The 20,007-nt window shown below is 33.9% G+C and overlaps 1 protein-coding gene across 1 annotated transcript; it reads right to left on the bottom strand.

Moving 5' to 3' along the window:
- Positions 1–13,417: 13,417 nt before the first annotated feature.
- Positions 13,418–17,206, bottom strand: LOC145632498 (putative ATP-dependent helicase C29A10.10c). Its single transcript, XM_081684879.1, has 7 exons — positions 16,727–17,206; positions 15,266–16,480; positions 14,863–15,187; positions 14,527–14,779; positions 14,194–14,413; positions 13,735–14,105; positions 13,418–13,626 (listed from the first exon to the last, which is right to left on the bottom strand). Exons 1-7 carry the CDS (start codon positions 17,204–17,206, stop codon positions 13,500–13,502), a joined length of 2,991 nt encoding a protein of 996 aa, XP_081541005.1. The 3' UTR covers positions 13,418–13,499.
- Positions 17,207–20,007: the final 2,801 nt, after the last annotated feature.

Genomic DNA, 20,007 nt, shown 5'->3' with positions numbered 1-20,007 from the left:
AGTGTACGAGTAGAACTAAAGAGTCAAGGCAAATTAAAGATGTGGAATTTAATCAAATAATAAGACAATAAAATTACTCAGCTTGATAACATGATTTACTCAAAGATGTGGCTTATACAAAAGTTCTTATTCCCTATTTTAGCAGTAGTTAACAGACATAAACACATCCAATTAAAAAGTGGCATACTTGAAAAAAAATATTGCAAACGAAGTAACACTTTAATAAAGGGTACATAATGATATAATATTGTTGTGATAAAAACAACTTATTAATTTATAGAACTAGAATCTTTGTAATTAGCACTATTAGCAGTCTACTAAGAGATTAGACTACTAAAAATACTATAATGACTTCGCAAACAATCTTAATTGCTTATAATTCGTGATTAAAAAAATGAAATCAGATAATCTAGTAATTTTCAATACTAAACAAGTAGTACTTTTTTTTTTTGATCTTAAACAAGTAGTACTCAATATAGTAGTCTAATTAAGCTAATAATATGTTGGTACTACTTGTGATATTTGACCAAACAAAAGTTTCCCCCTTTTATTAAAAGCTATGAAAATCAATTTAATTTAAATAATTTTATCCGACAAAGTTCATTCCTTTTAAGTTTTAACAATTATGTACATCATTCTTTACAAGCAGATATCTTTTAATTTAATTTTATTGATCTAATTTCCTCTTCAGTAAAATTAAAAATTATAAGTAGGTCCCTCTTTTTAATATTATATTCCTCAAGGTCCAGCAGTTAATTAAGTCTTTGAAATATTTAGAAAGTAGGCAATTAAAATATACAAGTAGAACTCAAGGTTAAGATGTGGAATTTAATCAAATAAGATAATAATATTACTTAGCTTGATAACATAATTTACTAATTTAATATACTATAAAGTTGATAAACAAAGCACATGGGCATGTTTTAATCAAGTTGTGGATTGTGTATTTTACTTCTTTTATGAAGGAGTAAAGCACCCATTTCAGATTATTAAAAGCAAAAGAGTAAAAGACAAGATGATATTGATTCCATTATAAACCGCATATAACGGTGATACAAATCTTCTAAACAGCGACTTACATAGGTAGAAGCATGACATTAAAGTCAAATTTATAACAAGGAACCAAAAGTTATAGGAGTATAATATAAATCACTTTTTTTTTTTTTGGGGGATTAATTTCGTTCCACAACATACAACATAGTGTATGTATAATTACAAAGTTTACAAAAACATATAATTAAATAGTTCATAATTAGACTTGTTGATTTTCCGCATTAAAAACAATTTTATTGCTTGCTAATTTAATTTAATTAGGACATTTATTTGCATTACACCCTTCGTGTTGTGATTAATAATACTGATTAACTTTGTGTGCGCTAGTTCTCGCCGTGATTATTTTCTTTACTGTGTGGGCTTTGTACAAGCTACTTTGTTTGATTGGCACATCAACCGTACCCCAGACATTGCTGCGCCAGAAGTCGAATTAGGATGCTCATGGTCATGCTTTTGATGACCTATCCAGCTTTGCCGGTCGTATAATATAGCTAGTCACCAACCCCTTTTATTTCAGTTTTGTGTTGAATTATATTTAATTATGATCCTCACATTTATTTAGATTTTTTGGGGACCTAAAATAAGTTGTAAGGTGTTACTTCCATTTTATTTTAAGGATATTATTTACTTCTGTCGCTAGTGTACGTCTTACAAGTAGTCTAAGCTAGTTGGCGCTATTATATTATGCTTAGTTTTTTTTTTTTTTTTTTTTTTTGATGCAAAATCGGGGGCAGAAATTAGATTAAAAGAGTATCAAAAGTTACAAGAAAATTAAGGAGGTTTATCCTCCAAAATTATATTATGCCTAAATTTGTATCCCAAAGACAGATTGCTTTTTAAATATTGCCTAAGCTCTCTTCTTTTTCTTCTTTTTTTTTTTTTTTTTTTTTTTTTTTTTTTTTTTTTGGGTAGAGCCAAGTTGTCGTTAGTGTTTTGTATTTTTCAGACAAAATTATATTTTTAATGGTAATTATATTGTGTACATGGAATTCTATTAGAATCTGAAATCTCAAACCTTTTTATTTTTTGGTTTTTGTAAGTAAAATTGATGTCCGAATAAATACATCTGCCCTTAATTAGTGTAATCATAGACCATCAAAATAAAATCAAAAGCTAGTTTTCCACAATCTAAAAGTTGGTGCCCAGTTTTCTTTTAAAATAATATGAGTACTCCGTAGTACTCTCTCTTTTTTGACCTTTGAGTTAAGATTTAGTCCTATATACTACTACTCCGTATTTAAATATGATTTATGGTTGGAAATGTAGGCCAGGTTTTCTTGTTTATTGTTTCCTGATTCCTTGGACCATAAAGAATGTTGTCATCCCAATTTTTGAAAGATATAAAGAGTGGATCTAGAGGGTCCCACCTAGGCCACCTTGCCTAAACTCCTTTAAAACAACCAATGAAAAAGAATCATCATTTTCACAACCATAATTATAATGAGCTTATGGCCGTGGCAACAAAGGTGGTTAATGAGGTATACAAAGATTATGTGTGCTCCAACCAGAATGTCATGCTATTTTATATGTAGCCTACAACAAGCTCGATCATACTACTCCCAAGTCCTAATCTAGACAAATAGCACTGATCCCGAGGCGATTCAAGCTATTAGTTCCGGCGAAAAAGGCTACACATACAATGGTTGTATATTGACAGCATTTAATTGGTTTGCATTTTGGGGCCCACCTTTTTCCCTTTTATTTTTTACTCCCTTTTGACGTGGCATACATACAATGGTATTGTATATGGTAGCCCACATACCTACCACATACAATACCACTGTATGTGTAGCATCACTCAGTTCCGGCATACATTAAACCTATTATTGAAAGTATTAAGCTTATTTCCTCTACTATGGATTTTGTATCACGCATTTAAGTAGAAAGAAAATGAATGTGTTAGGAAGCTAAGGCTCATATTCTAGCCACTAGGGCTAGAAAAGGCTTAAACTAACTCTTCTTTTTTAGACCCACCTGCCAAAAAGAAATAAATAATTAGGTAGTCCTTTGGTTTTCTGTGTTCGTTTTCATCCTATATATTAAACTCCAAGTTTGTTGCTTCAAAAGACCAAGTGTCCCATATTGACAAATTTAAACCCCTTATTTTTTCTAATAATAGTGATCGAGATAATATTTGCTTAATTGTATTAATATCTATATTTTCAATTTTTTGTCAATTCTTGTCTACACTCAATGTTTCAACATATCCTATCTTATGGTAACATCTTCATTGAAGATGACCTTCCCTTCCAAAGTAGAGATAGAAAAAGACAATGGATTTTTCCTCTCAAAATCAAAACAAACATCATGTATATCCTTCTTTGTTGGGGCAATTTTTCATAGTGTTCTCAATCTATCTTGTTCAGGCAATTGTACATAGTGTTCTCAATCTATCTCGTTGTAGAGTACGTAGACTCGTCGTACACTGAGGTCGATTGCTATGAGTCTGTGTGTACAATATAGGGCAAATTCTACTTTAAAACAGTGATACTATGTCACACCACGACATTAAATTAGATAAGTTTATTCTAATATTCATTGCTATTAGTCATAATTCCTATGGTGACTTTCTATCTTTTAAATATCTATGGCTAATGGTAAAATCTAATCGACTGATTTTTTTTTTTTTTTTTAGGAATAATCGACTAATATGTTGGTCAATGTAAGTGTGTAACGTTTTGCAATCTCATTCATAAGTCATGTATGGTGTTGTGGCACTTTTATTACTAATACGACAGCTAACGTGCGCGATGGCTCGCCATAACTAGCCATATTTGGAAGTTCTTTTGGTTTGACCTTAAATCATAAATTTATTTGTTGATGGGTAACAACTATGTTTAGTGGTTTAATTGTCCAATGGTAGAGGGATAATCGGTCGTTGGACAATCACCCTCAAGCCAAACACTATTTCTACCTAAACTAACCTAAGACAAGTCTAGGGCAAGTAGAGGATCGTATCCACAGGGAATGGGTATGAGTACACCGAGAGTATGAAACGGTTGCAATCTAGTTCGGTCACAAATTGGAGGTTTGATTAAATAACTACTATATGGAGACAAACACTAGGGGGGGAAATGGGAATAGACACCAACCAAACCAATGGATCAAAACAATAGGCAAGCATGTACACAAATTGGATGATAGAGAGGGCACTCAACATTGTCTTCTTTTGAAGTCACCACACTAAGCATTCTTAAACCAAACTCAACTAGCAAGATAGGCCAACCAAGTCTTAACAATAGGAAGTAGACTACTAACTCGGGTTTGTCTTTCGATCGGTTCGAGATAGTACTAAGGCACAAATAATTGGGATTTCTCACCTAATTACCGCAACTAAGACTACTACATCATCCAAACGAGGTACCGTAATCAAGATAGAAATTCGGTCTAATCATACAAGAAAAGGGTCACTTCTCTCGAAACTACAACACTAAGCATTCCTAAACTAAACTCGACTAACAAGATAGGCCAACCAAGTTTTAACGATGGGAAGTAGACTACTAACTCGGGTTTGTCTTTCGATCGGTTCGAGATAGCTTAGTACTAAGGCACAAATAATTGGGATTTCTCTCCTAATTACCGCAACTAAGACTATTACATCATCCAAACGAGGTACCGTAATCAAGAGGAATTTAGCATAATCATACAAGAAATGGCTCACAACTAGACCTCATCTTTCAATGCAAGCATAGAAGTGAATACATGAGCAATAAGTGGCCATCCAATTACACATGCAATTAACCAATTCTTTAACAATCAATCATCAACCCAAAATGAACATGCAAACACAAACATCAATTAACCCATGGCTTGGTTGGGTCTTCACCCAACCCCTAGTTAAGAAACTAGTCACTAAACATGGTGAAGAACATTCTAACAACAATATCTAAGTTCAAAATTAATCTAACAAATTGAAGAGAGTAGTAAGAACAAAGTAGATTGAACATGCAACAACAATTAACCAAGATTAAGAGAGAAATTAACAATTCAAAGTAAATAAAAACTGAAATTAAAGAGTAAGGGATAGAGGAAAGAGATTACTAATGAAGCTTCAAGGTTGAGAAAATGTTGAAAGGAAGAATACAAACTTCAATTAATCTACTTCAATGATAGAGTTTGAGAGAAACTAAGCTAATTAATAAGAGTTTAGAGAGTTAAGGGCCTAAGAAGACTAAAGGGAAGAAGGTGATCTTCTCCAAGGAAGAAGATGCAGAAAACTGAAGCCAAGGGTCGTATTTATACACCCCGAAATAACATTGTAAAATCCGCCCAAAAAGTCGGGTCTGCATGTAGGAGCGCCCGCTCCTACATAGAGGAGCGCCCGCTCCTCAGGCTGGAGCGCCCTCTCCTGGATCTTGCGCGCCCTCTCCTCCTGCAGCAATTTGAGGCAGTTTGTAGGAAAACAGGGAGGAGCGCCCGCTCCTATATAGGTGCACGCCCGCTCCTAAAAGTGCAGGGGAGGCAGAATGTGGCAGTTCAGGCAGGAGCGCCCGCTCCTAACAGGCTGCACGCCCTCTCCTCTTGTGCTTTGCTTCCAATATAGTTCTTCATGTTCATGCTATGTGACCAATTTCTCCTTGCATCTACAAACACGAACACACACATAAAAAGGAACGGGGAAGCCAAAAGTTGTAATCATACACAAAAAGGAGTCGGAAAGGGGGATAAAGAGGGGAAAATGACAACAAAATTGTGCTAAAAATACCATGATAAGTGGACAAATAAAACACTTATCATCCAAGGTAACTTTATTTTTTTAAAAAACACCATGGCTACTAGTCTACTACGGAGTAACATTTATGGTAGAAAATAAGTACTCCCTCCGTCCCAAAAAGAACGACCCATTTGGCCAAAACTTTGTCCCAAAAAGAATGACCCATTTGCATTAAAACACCACCAATTTGCAACAATATTTGTGCAAAATTAGCCTCCCCATATATAAATTTCATTTTCCATGTTATTTTTATTACTTTCTCTCTCTATTTTTTTACAAACCCTATGTAAATTTATCTTTCCAATATACTTTTACTTCTTTTTACTTAACTTCCTTAATACCCGCGTAATCAACCCAAAGTTTTTGGGACGGAGGGAGTAAATAAATATTTTTGAGTATATAATTGTCCAAATACTTTTCATTAATAGAAACTTATATATATTAATGAGGGTACATATGTAAATACACATTTTGAGGAATAAATTTGGCATTACACTATTTATAAGAGTAGTTTTATACTCTTTATAAGGTAGGGAAAATAATATAAAGTTTACTTCTAACGTGAGGGAACACAATAGCTTAGACGTTTAGTGATACATATTCTTAGTTATTATTAATAGATTAGTTATTATTGCTTTTAGACCTTAAAGATTGTGAAAAGATTATTTCTGCAAATTGCATTTAAAAAATTAAAAGAACACATGTGTATGTGATAATTTGGGATACTTATGGTTGAACCATACGACCTTTTCATTTTTTCCTTTTGCATATTCCTCTACATGATAGGTTAATAATTTAATTTGGGGCAAAGTGGGGGTAATTAGGGCCATTTTCTCATAATAAATTGGTATTGTATTCCGGGAAACTTGCTTGATTGATTGGATAATGTAGGGAATACGAGTACTTCCTTCTTTTGTGTAAATCTATAATAATACTACATAATTGTTTTTGTTAATATTAAATTTACCAATAATACATTATATATTGTGTAATTGATTATTTAATCAATTCAAGTTAGTAAGGTCAATAAAGCTTATAGACTGCATGATATGCACATAATGAATAATGAAATAAGAGTTTATGTAATCATGTATCACTGAAAGAATATTGAGTATTTTGTGGATTATTTAATATTCATGACCACCTTTTATGCGGGGTTAGTAGTCATTTTCAACGAACTATTTACAACAATTAGTAGTATCTCAATGAAAAGACACACACATACAAAAATGGGCAGACTTGAAAAAATATACAGTTGTAAACGAAGTAACACTTAACTAAAGGGTACATAACATTGTTGTTATAAAAAATACTAAGGAGTATAATAAATGACTTCGCAAGCAATCTGAATAAATGCTTATAATTCGTGATAAAACAAAATGAAATCAGATAATCTACCAGCTTCATCTGATATAAAATTATCAATATTCTTTGACAATACTCGTTAGAGAAGTCTAATTAAGCTAATAAGATGTTTGGTACTACTTGTGATAATATTAACCGAACATAAGTTTCTGCCTTTATTAAAAGCTGTATAAATCATTTTATTTACGGAGTAAATAATTTTATATATTTAAGTTCATTCCCTTGACAATTATGTAGACCATTCCTTAGACTATTAGATTGCTCAAGGCCCATTAGTTAATTCATTCCATATTTCCATGATTCACAAATTAAAGTAGGCAATTAAAATATAAGAAGTATACCAGTAGAACTCAAGTGTCAAGACAAAGATGTGGAATTTAATCAAATAAGATAATGAAATTACTAAGCTTGATAACATGATTTACTAAGTTAATATACTATATAGTTGATTTTTTTTTTTTAAAAAAAAGAAAAATATACTATATAGTTGATAAACTAAGCAGAAATTTATCCACTGCACCTTCTAAAAAGGTTTTTGAAGGGCCCATTTTTTTTTATTATTATTTTTTTTGACAATAGCAAATTAACAAGGGCCCATTTTTTTTATTATTATTTTTTTTTGACAATAGCAAATTAACAAGGGCCCATTTTGAAGCTAGCTAAAGACAAAAGCATGGGAGTCCTACTTTATTAGGAACCAGAAGTATAACCAAGTAAATTTGATATCCTTTAAAAAAACACTAAAACTAATATTCATCAATACGATCTTAAACTCAATACAAATCACGTAATTAATACTACAATTATTATATATATAGACGACAGAATTTTCATTGAATAATTTCCAAATAAACTTTTTGCATCATAATTAAATAAAAACCTAGGGTTGTAAGCAAGAAGTATGTTGAGCCCATGAGCAAACCCACATGTGAGTGAAAGTTTTGTCCCACATTAATCGAATGTAAAAGTAAGAGCGAGTATGGATGTGTATTCCACATTGGAAAAAGAGAAAAATCGTGTCCACTTTACAAGGGGCTACTCCCCTCATGGTATATGATTTTGAGGTGGAATGAGAAAACATTAAGAGGAAAACTAATTAAAGCAGGCTTTGAAGGGAATGAGAAGAGGAGATCGAATATGTGTAGTAATGCAAAGGAGACCCGAGTCTAATACATACCGAAAACTAAGACGTACGATGAATTACTTCTTGTACAAGATATGAGAATGTTGCAATGTAGAGCGTACACGTGTATAGCAGTCAGCAGAGGGCAGAAAGGTAATTGCACATCCAGTGTATTTTCATGTTAATTTGTGCCTTGGTTAGGTCGTGCACTCATGACGTATGTGTATATATATGTCCTCTAATTTTGCATCAAACGCACGACACACACAAACACAATCTAGCTCTCTTTCTTAAGGATAGGAGTGATGATGAATAAACTTCTCGTTTCATTCCTTAGTTTGGTATTATTACTCTCAGTAAAACAATGTGAGACTAGAAAACTTTCCGACAATGGAATGAATCGCGCAGTCACATTTCTAGCACCTATTGAGGGTGATAATCAAGGTACATTTTTTTTATTTTTTTTTTTTTTTTTTTTATTTTTTTTTTTTTTTTGGCATGAATGCTAATCCAGTAGTAGTAGACTAGTATTGGTGGTGGTGGTAGTTGTAGTAGTAGCGTAGTCATGGTGGTGGTGGTGGTAGTTGTAGTAGTAGCGTAGTCATGGTGGTGGTGATGGTAGTTAGTAGTTGTAGAAGTAGCGTAGTCATGGTGGTGGTGGTGGTAGTTGTTGTAGTAGCGTAGTCATGGTGGTGGTGGTGATAGTTGTTGTAGTAGCGTAGTCATGGTGGTGGTGATGGTAGTTAGTTGTTGTAGTAGCGTAGTCATGGTGGTGGTGGTGATAGTTGTTGTAGTAGCGTAGTCATGGTGGTGGTGGTGGTAGTTGTTGTAGTAGCGTAGTCATGGTGGTGGTGGTGATAGTTGTTGTAGTAGCGTAGTCATGGTGGTGGTGGTGGTGGTTGTTGTAGTAGCGTAGTCATGGTGGTGGTGGTGGTAGTTGTTGTAGTAGCGTAGTCATGGTGGTGGTGATAGTTGTTGTAGTAGCGTAGTCATGGTGGTGGTGGTGGTAGTTGTTGTAGTAGCGTAGTCATGGTGGTGGTGGTGGTAGTTGTTGTAGTAGCGTAGTCATGGTGGTGGTGGTGGTAGTTGTTGTAGTAACGTAGTCATGGTGGTGGTGGTGATAGTTGTTGTAGTAGCGTAGTCATGGTGGTGGTGGTGGTGGTTGTTGTAGTAGCGTAGTCATGGTGGTGGTGGTGGTAGTTGTTGTAGTAGCGTAGTCATGGTGGTGGTGGTGGTAGTTGTTGTAGTAACGTAGTCATGGTGGTGGTGGTGATAGTTGTTGTAGTAGCGTAGTCATGGTGGTGGTGGTGGTAGTTGTTGTAGTAGCGTAGTCATGGTGGTGGTGATGGTAGTAAATAGTTGTAGAAGTAGCGTAGTCATGGTGGTGGTAGTTGTTGTAGTAGCGTAGTCATGGTGGTGGTAGTTGTTGTAATAGCGTAGTCATGGTGGTGGTGGTGGGAGTTTTAGTAGTAGCGTATTCTTGGTGGTGGTGGTGGTGGTAGTTGTAATAGTAGCGTAGTCATGGTGGTGGTGGTAGTAGTTGTAGTAGTAGCGTTGTCATGGTGGTGGTGATGGTAGTTAGTTGTTGTAGTAGCATAGTGGTGGTAGTAGTGGCCATGGTAGAGCTAGAAGTAGCGTAGTGTGGTGGTGATAGTAGTAGTGGTAGTGGTATCGGTAGTAATAGCCAACACCATATCATGTAGTACAATATAGTAGTGGTGGTGGTGGTAGTGGTGGTGATGGTAGTAGTAGTGGTGATGGTGGTGGTAGTAGTAGTAATAGTGCATGGTGGCGGTAGTGGTGGTGATAGAGGTGTTAGTGGTGGTAGTCATGGTGGTAGTAGTCGTGGTGGTGGTGGTAGTCATGGTGATGGTGGTGGTAGTAGTCGTGGTGGTGGTGGTAGTGGTGTCAGTAATAGTAGTGGTGTGGTGTTAATTTGTGAAGAATGATCAATTATTTCGTTTTGTTGATTTTTCACATTAAAAAAACGTGATTTTCTAGAACAATTTTCATTGCTAATTTGATCTAGTTTGTTTGCAATACACCCTCTGTGTTATGTTGAATAATACTGATTAATATTCTCTTTACTTTGAAGGAGACAAAGTTTGGATTACTAATGATTTAGCAAGTTCTCCGAATATGGCAAGAATTATTGATGCGAAAGAAGTACTAGAAAGTCAACCTGAAAGTGCAACTTCTATTGAGGTTGAGTCTACTGTAGATATTAAAGTGGAACCAATAAGGTGGACTCGTCTTTATACTTTGTATGTGCTATTTTTGGCTGTGGTAATCGTCTTTGCTGTGTGGGTTCTGCACCGCCTTCAACTTTGCTCTACACGCACGTCAACCCCAAACACTCCTGAAGTTGAATTAGGATGGTTGTCGTCATGCTTTGCCCCCGAATCAAACTAAAACTCCAAGAAAAAATGTTCCATCGACGAAACTTTGCTCTATTGCTGTTACATCTATTAGTATGTATAATCATATTATTAGACTTTTTTTAGGTTTTGGGTACCTAAAAAATTTAGGCTTATGTGATATGGTCTACATATGCTGATGCCTTATAGTACTTTCATTTTAGTGTATAATCATGTCTTACATAAAGTAAGATTTAAGCTGATTGATACATTATGTGCCAAAATCTGCATTCGGAAGACAGCCGAATACAGATTGCCTTATAAGGCTATTAATTAATGTTTCTTTGTTCCTAGGTTGTTATGGCTCCATAAAATCAAAATTAACTTTTACTGTTTTGACATATCATTTTTTGTTTACTTTACTATTTTTCTTTGTTATCAATTTCTCACAATATATGATTTAAATAATAATTGGTACATTAACACAAAAGAATTGATTGTTAATCTAATGGTAGGTTATTTATTTATCGATTTATTTCCTTTGTTTCCAACTCGCCTAGACCTACTGACCAGGAAGAATGTGACAGAAGAATGTGACAATATATTCTTAATAATTGAAAAGAATACAGAAAAAGTAACCAATTGTGCTTTGAACATAAACCACTTTGTACTTTGTAGTAGTGGTGGTTGGTGGGTGAGACTTTTTCACCCCATATATAAACAAAATACCCCTCTTCCCACTTCTCACCTCACTACTCCCTACTCTCTAAATTTCCCTGTTTTTCTTATATCTCGGCAACTCAAGGATCAAGTATGGGATCAGCCCCAGCACAAAACACCCGAATGGGGGAAGGCGAGGCGTGCTCATTTGCCGCGTGTCGGTCCCGCCCATGGTTCTTAAGGCAGTGATTGAGCTTCACAATACTAGTACTTGAGACCACCAAACGGGCTGGGCCGGGTGCCCATCTTTCTCCGGCGCTGCCAGTATGTTGGCTAGGATGCTATCAATAGTTATGTGTTTTTTTTTTTTTCATTTTCATAAAACAATATAACCTATCATATAACCTACCATTTCCTATATATATATATATATTTGACAACCTCATTTACTATATCCCTCTGAAATATATTATATGAAGTACTTCTAATTATTATAAGTTTAACTTATTTTTCTCTCTTTTTTACGTGTATTTGTGTTAGTGTACTTTTAAAATACATATTTAGTTGATTTGTTCTTTAATAATAATAATTCATGTTTCATTTTTATAAATATGAGTGATTTAAATAAAACAAGTATAAATGCTTAAAAAGATTTACTATTAAATTCACATGCATTTTGTTCCATTTTTTTTAAAAAAAATATTGCAATTTAAATGTGTGATTAAATAATAAAAAGTAGTAAGTAGTAAACATAAATTCACAGCTTAAATATTTCTTATTATTATATTAAAAGTTGCATAAAATTAACGCTACTTGTTTTGTATTTTATCCTATATATTTGTGTCTTTCATTGTAATTGTTTGGTACCATATGATTCAATCACAAGTATTTTTTACAATTGTAAAATTATTTGTTGTCATAAATAAAAATGAATAACTTAATATTCCTTTAAAAAATAAAGTAAGCAAATTTACTAGTATGCATAAGTTGTGATAAATTTTTATAGGATGGTTGGTATGAATTTGGAAAAGGTTGATTTAGGAATTGAAGTACAAAGTTTACTTTGATAAAATGGGTCATAAAGCAAACTTTGAAAAACAAAAGATTAGGAAGATGATAATTGAAATACGAGTCATAAGTCAAAAGTATAATGCCGTTTATTTGAGGACTAAAAAAGGGACTAATATTACGATGTGGTTGCCACTCAAATTGTTGCTTGTTCACACACAACTTTTTTGATTTTTTTTTTTTTATAATTTTTTTTATCTCTATACTCGTACTTCTTATAACTTAACTAGTCCTAAACTTGTCATTTAATTTTATGTATCAAAGCTTGTCATTTATTTTTATATATCAAACTTATTTTGTAGTAACATAATATAGATGTTAAAAAAATAGAAATAAAATAAAAATTGAAACAATTTTTTAGATCATTTACTTCATCATTTGCTTTGATTATAAATTAACTGGTATTGTCCCAAAATTAAGGGTCATTAGTGGCACATATTTTTTTAGAGAGCTCATGGATTGAGTTTGGGGTAGAGGTCCAATAGGTTGAAGTTTCCGATAATTGGCCACGGTTTTGGTCCTGGTGGAAGGTTGAACTTACGGCCGCGACAAAGGTGCTTAATCAGGTATACAAAGATTTTGGATAATAAAGCATAGGCAGTCTAACTTGGTGCTTCCATAGGTGAATGGTAACGAATGGAAGTATGTTTATTTTGGTGTTTAGAGAGCCACAAGGGTGGGTGGGTAAGAATCAATTCTAATTAAAAACTCCTAAAATCGGGAGAAATACTTTAACCAACTTTTATGAAAGGAAGTTATGTTGTGACTTAAAGTGGGTTGATGTAATTGATGAAGCAAGAAGATGCTTAATTAAAAAGATGAGTAAATGATCTTTTTTTATGACTATTAAGAAGATGAGTAGCAAACTCGTATTATAATCTACTTGTAATTTGGAAGTATCAAACAAAACAGTGTAAAAATTAATACTCGTAATGAATAATGTATATAGGTGTTAACATTAGTTAGAACACTGAATGAGATAACGGCAGATACATCCCTACAACCATCAAGCAGCCTTGCCTGTTCGCTTTCTCCATCTTAAACTTGAGTCAAGTCCACTTCTAGCCTTCAAATTATTCCTGCAACTCATAATACCGCGACTTAATATACCATATTGCTGTATAACTTAAGAGCTGATCAATATATTGCAGCATTTATATTACCTTAGTGATATGGAACTCGGTTCTTCTTGATCATCCTTTATATTCATAACCGAAAACTGGTCTGACAAATTCTCAGCACTGAGAACAGAATGAAGTGGCCAAGACATTGGCACCACCAAGTTCCTGTATGCATAAATAACCGAAAATTAGAGCAACAAAGTCCTGAAAGTTTACACAACTATTATTCTATGAAACTTGTATATGCACTCCCCTTCACAAGAGTTGACATACCCTTCAAAAGCTTTATATTTGCGACGGTTTATGAAGTCTAATGTATATCTCTTAAACAGAATATCAAGTTCCTTGGCAAGTTTAGGAATCTTAGAAGCTGGTAAAATATCCCAAACTTTGATAGCTTGAGTATACTCTGATTCCTCCTTTATGATGTCAATGGTCCAAGCGAGATATAATTGTTCATCAATCTTGTATAGCTCCAATAATTCGAATGCTATGCCACGAATCACAACATTCTTTATTGCTTCATCAGAGTTGGACTGACGCCAGCCATCAGCTATTTTCTTCAGAATTTCCTGCACTTGATTCTGAATTTTCTTGTTGCTTATGCTAGTAATTGAGGCTTTGAAAGAATTTCCGAAGGAAACCTGTAATTATTAAGGCATTCACTACCTTAATTATGAAATTCAGGATCATAAATGAAGAAACAAAACACTAAATTATGTGTAACAATACCTTCCATTTCGTTCTCACGAGGTTTAGGGAACCAAAGAAGTCTAGTTTAGAGGTTGATTGGCTAGTCTTTAATAAGGCTCTTGGTTTAGCGTGTGTAAGGTCATAGTCTTCATCTGCGTCGTAGAAGCACCCTCGTGTTTTGGCATCATTGACAACATTCTTCCAAACCGATCCACTTTTGGATAATGTAGTACAATTCCCTACTATCCAAAGACAGTACCTGCACACAGAAGTACAGAACCATGTAAACTAAGAAAATGATCAAAATTCAGAATAGAAACACTTAAAATATGCTTGACAGGAAAAATTTATTGAATGATTCATGATACATACCTTGCTCTGGTTAGAGCTACATTTGTTCGTTGATGATTAGACAGAAAACCAACTGATCCATTTCTATTACATCGAACTGTTGAGATTATTATGATGTCCTCTTCACCGCCTTGAAATCCATCAACAGAACGAACATTGACAGCAAAGTTTTCCTTATAATTGACATACTTCTTGCCAATTTTTTCTTGAATCAGACACACTTGACCTTTGTAAGGTGATATTACTCCCACAGTCAACTTCTGTTTTGTGAAATCTAACCCTGCATATTTGAGCAGATTCACGACGTTATGAATGTGCAAAGTGTTGTATAGCTAGATGTAGCAAATACTCTCTTACCTTTGAAGAGCTTTGCAACAATCCGATCAACCACAACTGCCTCCTCCATATTTCTCGGACTGTGTCCTTTTTCAATATCCTCCTTTCCTCGCGACACATTTATGAAAGAATAAGATCCATACATGTCTTCATTAAGAAAACTTTTGTGATAGCTTCTGTCTCTAACTGTAGGTGCATCTATGATCCTTCCCTTGTAAAACTCCTTATTCGGAAATAGGCTTATGGAAGGATGCATCCTGTACTGAATGTTGAGAAGTAGCGTCTTTTTGCCTAACTTTGACAGTCGTTGAAACAAACTCCTGCCAAAGTTCATTTCTCCTAAAGCCTAAATGAGTAACACTTAGATTATAAGAATCAGATTTTCAGAAATCAATCAATATTCAGGGAGATAAAAGGCACTTACCTTACTCTGAACCATAGCCGGAAGCTGTCTGTCATCGCCTATCAGAACAGCGTTCCTAAGGCCAGGAACTTGTAAAGGAATAGTTGATTCACATTCCTTAAGTTGTGCAGCTTCATCAATGATAACCATTTCAACATTTTTACTCACTTTCATTGAACTTGAAGCAGTGCAGAATATCAATTTTGCATTTGACAGACAAAAATCGCGCAGGCTTCCTTTAAATTTCAGTTTAGGGAATCGATGACTAATGTAACTTGAGATACTTAGAATTTCTTCCCTCTTCATCAACAAGTTTACATGATCAGGAAATCGACAAACCTTTTTTCTTTCATTTGTGATGGTCTTAAGCATATGAACAAGTCTTATCATCTTCTTCGCTACATCTAGTGGTAAGGATGATGTTGGTAGGTGAGAATAGATGCTCTTCATACAATACACTAGACGATCAGATAAAGAGTCAAAAGTCTTCTTGAGAAACTCTTCAAATGTCATAAATTCTTCAATCTTTGCTTCTGCATCATTTGCTTTGTCATCATTTCTTTTACCTTTTCGTTTGTTTTTCTTCTTGTTTTCTACCTTGTTATTCTTCCCTTCTTGTACCTCTGAAGCTACTTCATCATTACTTTTCTTAGTACCCTTTTCGCCATCTTTCTTTTTACGCTGTTGCAGCTCTTGCAGGTAAGCATTGTACCTCGCTTGGGGATCTTCAAGTAAAGATGTCATGGACTTAAAAGTAGGTTTCCAACCACAGAAGGGATCAAGACATTCAACAAGAACTTCCTTTCGATTATAAAGAAACACGTCTACTAACTCATCATGATCATTTATCTTCATTCTTTCTTCATGCCCAAAGAGGACTATGTCTCCCAAACCATAGGTGTCGAATTCACCATTAGACTCGAGGAATAGCTTCACAAGTCTATTAGCCACTTGAACCACTGCTATGTTGGTGGGAGCACAAGTTAGTGTCCTGCATTTCAACTTGAGAAGTACAAACAATAAAGAAGCAACTGTCTTGGTTTTTCCTGTTCCGGGTGGGCCCCAAATCAGCTTCACATTGTTGCTCTGATGTGAGCAATTTCTCATGGCAATGCTGTTTATAACAGCATTTTTCTGAGATTCATCTAATCCCAATGAGCCTACAAGATCAATCACATTCAACCCTTCAACATTGAGGCGTTCTTCGTAGATGCAAAGAGAACAATCCTCATCCACCTATTAATTATCATTCACAAATGAGTGCATCAGAAATTTTATAATTAAGGAGATTTCAGGGGTTTGAAAAAAAAATGTCAGAGATCAGAAAATTGTGGGAAATCATAATTGTTTCTAAAGATTCTAAAAAGTGCATGAACACAAAAAAAAAAGAATCTTCATATTAAAATTTATGAATACATATCACAATTCATACATAAATTAGACTTATCAATGGAAAAAGAATGGAAAATCAGATTCACTTACAGTCGAGTCATACTGCAGGACCTTCTGAATTAGACCCATATTTGTGCTTTTAGGATCAGGATTTAGAGCACTCCATATTCTCAAACTGGTTGTCATGTTCATCAAGAAAGTAGCGAAAAGTCTGTCATGTTTCTTTTTTCTCAACTTAGGCTCAAATTCCTTTGAAGACAGTATCTGAATCCAAGGTTCATCTTCATTTGATGTTTCAACATAGGCAAACAGAAACACATTATCAGGCAGTCTGATTAGATCTTCCATGGACTGAGGCCTCACATTCGTTAAAGCAACAAGATCACCGGATTGCAGCACATACTGTCCACCACTATTCTCTACATCTCTTATCTCATTCGTCATAATATCATAGTATAAGCTCTTAGGGGGCTTATAATTCTTAGAAAGTCTGATGTTCAATATCTCACATGCAGGGGATTGAGCCACAGATTCCACACCAGCAAAAAACTCAGCGCGAATCTCCTCCATGAGTGGATAATGGAATGAGCTTAAGTAATGCGCAGTGGTAGAGAAGTAGAGAACATGTCTGGTATCTTCTTTACCTGCTTAGCACGAACACGAAAGTAAGTCATGCTAAGACTACAGAGTAACCACAAAAGAATATCTCCTAATTATACATCACAAGAAAATCTAAGTTTATGATTAATATACTAAATTAGAAACTTTGTTTTGAACTCTGGCAAAAATTAAACCTTGCTAGCAAGTGAAAGACTAGTTAAATAATGAAGGCGAAAAATTATAATCAAAAGTCTTACAGAATATTGATGCTATCTAACTACAATGACCGCGTGTTCACCTTATTGTTGTAACACTACTCACCATTAGCAGTCTAGTCCAATTGAAATTACTATGTTCATAAATTTAATTCATATAATGAACGCGTCTGTATATGTATATTTTTGCAAAGCATATTACTAGGAAGAAGTTATGAAGTATGAATAATACCTTATTTTTGTAAAGCTTTTTGTTGAGAACGTCTTGTAAAGACCAAGAAAACACAATATTTAGCAAGCTGTTTATTCTCGCCGCCTCCACTTTCTTTTCGCTTGTAGACTTCGCCATTGTCATGTTTAGAAGGAGTTTTGCTGCTTGGAAGAACAATGTATGTTATGAAACACAATCAACTAATTAACCCCACAATAATGCAACAAATAAATAACTTTTCGAAAACCTCAAATGTGACGAAACAACGATCTAGCTTCGTAACAAAGTAAAGTAAGGAACTAGTACATACTATTTGGTAAAAATAATGTTATGTGTTATGTCCGTACTAGGTTGACTATAATGGGAGTAAACTCTTGGTCAAGTTTTATGTTTTTACAAAGAAAAGGTTATGTCATCATCAAAAAAGAAAAAGCTAAAGAACATTATATTATGCCTTTAAAACAGTACTAAACCGTAGTAAAGAAGAAATTAAAAGTAAAAGCTAATTAGAATTGAAATAGTTACATACCTTTCCACGGACGAGTAAAACTTAATTATGTGCTATATCGATCTATATGTTAAGATAGGTAAGGTACGGGGCTGCATTTTGATTTTTCACGATCTTAAAGACATGTCCTAATTCCTACGGACTTTATATATAAAATTTTATTTAAAAGTACATATGTACGTACCTTTGTATAGCTTTGCTTATTCAATTCAGAAATTTGTTAAGGACGTTGTGTCGTTGTTGTTGAATGACCACACGAGAATGGCACATCTAAGAGTCTCCGGCCAACACGAGGTGGAGGGAGAAGAAGAAGATTGGATTTTGTAAGAGATGAGAGGAATTAATCTAATTTTAAAACTTGTACAAGATTCAACTTTGATATTAAATTTAAATAAATAAGACTCTTCTACTTCTAGCTAATTGCAAGGGGAAACTAAAGGACTTGTGTCTTTTCATATATTTAAGAGGCGTAAAAGTCTTTAAAACAAGAACAATTCACAATGATGCATGGTTAAGCTAGCTGCTGCATGCGCATCCCTTAGGAGTTGTAAGTTTGCAACCAGTAGAGATATTAGTACCAACTAGTTTTAGGTCCGGACGATGCCCCGGGTCATTTTTTATATATAAAAAATTATAATAAATTAAAGTGAAATATATTGGTGGTTTTATAATTTAATAAAATATTATTGAATTTTTCAAAATTCATTATGAAATATGCAATAACCTAACTTTTATACTTCATATTAGTTTGTTTTATTTGTTACAGGTTTCTTTATCTACCATCATAAATTTCTTCAAAGTAAACACATGTTGTGGTTTTAAAATTGCTATATATTTTTTTGTTACATATTTTAAATACATAGTACATATAACCTATATGAATTATGGATGAGTAAACGAAAGAATGAGATTATATATAAGTTGAATTAAAAATTTAGAATTTATGAACATAAATTTTTTTATGAGGAAACATTGATGATCGATTTTAATAGGACATGAGTCACATGACCCCACATCATTTATCAAGTTACGACGACACGTGGCAAGAATCATGACATGTGACATGATTACAATTCTTGCCATGGGTTTTAAACTTTTAATATATATAGATATAGATTGGATATTGGTGTAGTGGTAATTGAGATTACACCTGTGTTCGATCCCCCGCAACAATAACTGGGAGGGGACTAGAATCTAACCAGTAACCACCCAAAACTGATCCCAAATCCGGATTAACCCATAGATGAATCGAGTGAAACACAAATATATATATATATATATATATATATATATATATATATATATATATATATATATATATATATATATATATATATATATAGTGGAGATATTAGTTCAAGTGTTTCATGTTTGGGTCGAGATTCGTTGGATTATTACAAGTCGGGTCCAGTTTGGAATGGGTCTTATGTTAATGTAACCTTTTAGTTTAGTCGAGTTTGATTCATATTAAGTTTAGATAGGTCATGTCAGGTTGTATATCCTTATGACGTTTTATGAGTTGATTCATGTTTAGGTAGGTTCATACGGGTTATTTAATTTCAAGCTTAAGACAAATTTGGGCTAAGTCAATTTTAGGTTCTAGTTAAGTTATGTGCTAAAAATGTGTCAACTAAGTTGATGAAGAATTTAATGCTATATTGGCTTAGTGCAAGGCCCAATTATACAATAGTTAAATGCATTACTAATGACAACCCAAGAGGCCAAGACTAACAATGACTTTCAAGTCTCAACTAATGGTGTGGTTGACAACATATTATCTCCGTTACTTATTTATGTGCAAAATAAAAAATATTATTTATAAGACATAAAATATTAC

This window comes from Chenopodium album, chromosome 5 (genome assembly GCF_948465745.1).
Source record: "Chenopodium album chromosome 5, dcCheAlbu1.1, whole genome shotgun sequence".
Taxonomy (NCBI): Eukaryota; Viridiplantae; Streptophyta; class Magnoliopsida; order Caryophyllales; family Amaranthaceae; genus Chenopodium; species Chenopodium album.
Note: the sequence above shows the minus strand (reverse complement) of the source record. Positions and strands in the feature narration are given on the sequence as shown.

Excerpts from the sequence above, each read along its gene's own strand:
- LOC145632498 (XM_081684879.1), bottom strand. The coding sequence starts at position 17,206 with ATGGAGGAGATTCGCGCTGAGTTTTTTGCTGGTGTGGAATCTGTGGCT. Across the intron at positions 15,188-15,265 it reads CGGCTATGGTTCAGAGTAAG|GCTTTAGGAGAAATGAACTT; the intron begins GTAAGTGCCTTT and ends TTACTCATTTAG. Across the intron at positions 14,780-14,862 it reads TGTTGCAAAGCTCTTCAAAG|ATTTCACAAAACAGAAGTTG; the intron begins GTAAGAGAGTAT and ends ATGCAGGGTTAG.